At 52.0% G+C, this 3,538-nt stretch overlaps 1 protein-coding gene across 1 annotated transcript in view; it reads left to right on the top strand.

Annotated features, from left to right (window-relative positions):
- Positions 1 to 3,538, top strand: part of LOC311103018 (epithelial cell-transforming sequence 2 oncogene-like) — a gene marked incomplete at both ends in the record, with an annotated part of 49,950 nt that overhangs the window by 32,368 nt on the left and 14,044 nt on the right. Inside the window, 8 exons of the mRNA XM_084144511.1 lie at positions 16 to 124; positions 279 to 411; positions 557 to 722; positions 807 to 935; positions 1,601 to 1,693; positions 1,886 to 2,104; positions 3,280 to 3,377; positions 3,467 to 3,538. The exon at positions 3,467 to 3,538 is cut by the window's right edge and continues 195 nt beyond it. Coding sequence (XP_084000637.1) covers positions 16 to 124; positions 279 to 411; positions 557 to 722; positions 807 to 935; positions 1,601 to 1,693; positions 1,886 to 2,104; positions 3,280 to 3,377; positions 3,467 to 3,538 — 1,019 coding nt within the window. The remainder of the gene's footprint in view (positions 1 to 15; positions 125 to 278; positions 412 to 556; positions 723 to 806; positions 936 to 1,600; positions 1,694 to 1,885; positions 2,105 to 3,279; positions 3,378 to 3,466) is intronic.

Raw genomic sequence — 3,538 nt, 5'->3', positions numbered from 1 at the left:
CCTCCTGGTTGTCAGACAGGACGGGACGTCTCTGTTTATCCCCTGACCTCAGCCTTAACTTGACCCCGACTCTGACCCTGGAGAAGACCCAGCTCTCCAGCCATGTGAGGTCCCAGGCCATGGGGTGAGAGGCCTTGCCCCGATCATAGATATAGACCTCACCTGTGTGTGTGTGTTTGGTTCATGAACAGTGTGTGTAACGCGTTTGTGTGTGTGTGGGTGGGTGTTTGGTTCATGGCCAGTGTATATAATGTGTGTGTGATAATGTATGGTTTCAGGGACAGTGTGAACAGAGGAGGTTTGTCCACTTCCACCAGCAGCAGACCCAGACCCTCTCTCTCTCCATGTCCCTCTCTCTCTCCATCACCACCTCTTCTGCTACTGCTGTCCAACAGGATACCTGCCTACGAGGTGAGACATTTGGAGCAGGGGGAGTACTGATATGGTCAAATATTTAGGTTATCAATTACTTACAGGTTTCAGGTCAATTCAATTTTTCATTCAGCATTGACGAGAATTGGAATGAGTGAATAACATCTCTTCTCTCCTCTCGTAGTTGGTCCTGTGTGGTGTGAGAGTAGGAGTGGTGGTGGTTCTATACGACCACAGAGGGACCCTCCAGGCTCTGTTATCCCAGGCAGAGAGGGCTCTGGGTGGGCAGCGAGCTCAGAGACTGGGGGTGCTGGCTCCTGGAGGTACGGAGGAGATCACTCTGCTGCAAGGTGAGGGTGGAACACTGGGTCAGGGTCATAGTTCGCTGAAGGTCATAGTCACTGTTTGACCTTTGACGTCTCTTTGACCCCCAGGCTGCAAGGTGACAGAGAGGAGTGTGCTGACACCTGACTCCAGGGAATTCTGGGAGAAGCTATGTGGCTGGGTCGTTCCACCTGAAGAGGGAGGAGGGGTGGACGTCTTCTGTCCCCTCGCAGCATCTGGTGTGTAGATCAAGAGAGAGAATGGTTTATTTTCAATTACATGGTATCAGTAGCAGCTAACACAATACAAAATATATCCATCCACACAATAAAATCTACAAGTTAATCACTCAGTCACTCGAGCACAGAGAAAAACTACAAACCGACGGCACTAACACACATTCCCATTCCTCTCTCGCTCTCGCTCTCTCCCTTTCCGCCTCTCTCTCTCTCTCCCTCTCCGCCTCTCTCTCCCTCCCTCTCTCTCTCCCTCTCCGCCTCTCTCTCTCCCTCTCCGCCTCTCTCTCCCTCCTCCTCTCTCTCTCGCTCTCTCTCGCTCTCTCTCTCCCTCTCTGCCTCTCTCTCCCCCTCTCTCTCCCTCTCCGCCTCTCTCTCCCTCCCTCTCCGCCTCTCTCTCCCTCCCTCTCCGCCTCTCTCTCCCTCCCTCTCCGCCTCCCCCTCTCTCTCCCTCTCCGCCTTTCTCTCCCTCCCCTCTCTCTCTCTCTCTCTCTCCCTCCCCCTCTCTCTCCCTCTCCGCCTTTCTCTCCCTCCCCTCTCTCTCTCTCTCTCTCTCTCCCTCCCCCTCTCTCTCCCTCTCCGCCTTTCTCTCCCTCCCCCTCTCTCTCTCTCTCTCCCTCCCCCTCTCTCTCCGCCTCTCTCTCCCTCCCCCTCCCTATCTCTCTCAGCCAGAGGGGTGCTGCTGGTCCAGTCTCTGTCTACTCTGACAGGGTTGGAGGTCTCAGCTCCTACTGGGATGGCCACTGGAAGCTTCCAGAACAGTGAGTCAGGGAGGAAGGGAATCATTTCAATTGCGTTGATCAAACCCCAACCCTAGCAAGTTATTGTATATCAAGTTTGAACACCTATTGACCATATTTAACAAGGGGCCAATCCAAATGAAGTGAGACCACCACTCGCACTTTAAAGGCTCTCACTCTTCGTCTCTCTTTCTCTCTCCCCCCTCCCTCCAGTCCTGAGTGAGTGGTCGTGTAGCAACGGTGCCGGTGACAGGGCTGGGACCGGGGTTAGGGGTGTGTGTGCGTCCCCTGGCCAGCACTATGTGTGTGAGGGTGTGTTACAGGGTTGGAGCTGGCAGACCCAGTGGCTAGAGGAGGCTCTAGGAGCCCTGAGGGACCATCTGGGGCCACAACTACCACAACTGAGTCTGGACACCAGGGGTCGAGTTCTGGGTACGAAACACACACGCACACACACGCACACACACACACACACCCGAGGTCAGTTTCAATGGGACTCTGGCCCTAGAGCAGCTGAGTGTGTATGTGTACAAAACATTAGGAACACCTTCCTAATATTGAGTTGCAGCCCCTTTTGCCCTCAGAACAGCCTCAATTCGTTGGGGGCATGGACTCTACAAGGTGTCAAGTGTTCCACAGGGATTCTGGCCCTTGTTGACTCCAATGCTTCCCACAGTTGTGTCAAGTTGGCTGGATGTCCTTTGGGTGGTGAACCTTGATACACCTGGGAAACGGTTGAGCGTGAAAAACCCAACCTTGCCCATTCACCCTCTGAATGGCACACATACACAATCCAAGTCTCAATTCTCTCAAGGCTTAAAAATCCTTCTTTAACCTGCCTCCTCCCCTTCATCTACACTGATTTGAAGTGGATTTAACAGGTGACTATGATCTATAATGGATCATAGCTTTCACCTGGTCAGTCTATGTCATGGAAAATCATGGAAAGAGCAGGTGTTCGTAATGTTTTGTAAACTCTGTTCCTAGGTCAGTTTCTATGGGAGGCGGTAGCACTAGAGCATCTGAGTGTCTCTAAACTCTGTTCCTAGGTCAGTTTCTATGGGAGGCGGTAGCACTAGAGCATCTGAGTGTCTCTAAACTCTGTTCCTAGGTCAGTTTCTATGGGAGGCGGTAGCACTAGAGCATCTGAGTGTCTCTAAACTCTGTTCCTAGGTCAGTTTCTATGGGAGGCGGTAGCACTAGAGCATCTGAGTGTCTCTAAACTCTGTTCCTAGGTCAGTTTCTATGGGAGGCGGTAGCACTAGAGCATCTGAGTGTCTCTAAACTCTGTTCCTAGGTCAGTTTCTATTGGAGGCGGTAGCACTAGAGCATCTGAGTGTCTCTAAACTCTGTTCCTAGGTCAGTTTCTATGGGAGGCGGTAGCACTAGAGCATCTGAGTGTCTCTAAACTCTGTTCCTAGGTCAGTTTCTATGGGAGGCGGTAGCACTAGAGCATCGGAGTGTCTCTAAACTCTGTTCCTAGGTCAGTTTCTATGGGAGGCGGTAGCACTAGAGCATCTGAGTGTCTCTAAACTCTGTTCCTAGGTCAGTTTCTATGGGAGGCGGTAGCACTAGAGCATCTGAGTGTCTCTAAACTCTGTTCCTAGGTCAGTTTCTATGGGAGGCGGTAGCACTAGAGGATCTGAGTGTCTCTAAGGAGGTGACTGTAGCTCTGACCGAGGGTCTCACGGCATTAGCAACGGAGGTGAGTTCTGCAACAAAACACTTCATTCCAAATGGCTTCTTTATTCATCTTTGACCTATCCTTCTCTCTCGCCCTCCTCCGTGCCTCAGACCAGACCTCTGGAGTTCCTCTCTCTCTTCCTGAGAAGATGGGGGGAGAAAAGGAAAGATCTAAACGGAGGA

This window comes from Coregonus lavaretus (genome assembly GCF_964263955.1).
Source record: "Coregonus lavaretus genome assembly, chromosome: 27".
In the NCBI taxonomy this organism is placed as follows: domain Eukaryota; kingdom Metazoa; phylum Chordata; class Actinopteri; order Salmoniformes; family Salmonidae; genus Coregonus; species Coregonus lavaretus.
The sequence above is the reverse complement of the archived record's forward strand: the minus strand, read 5'-3'. Positions and strand labels throughout refer to the sequence as shown.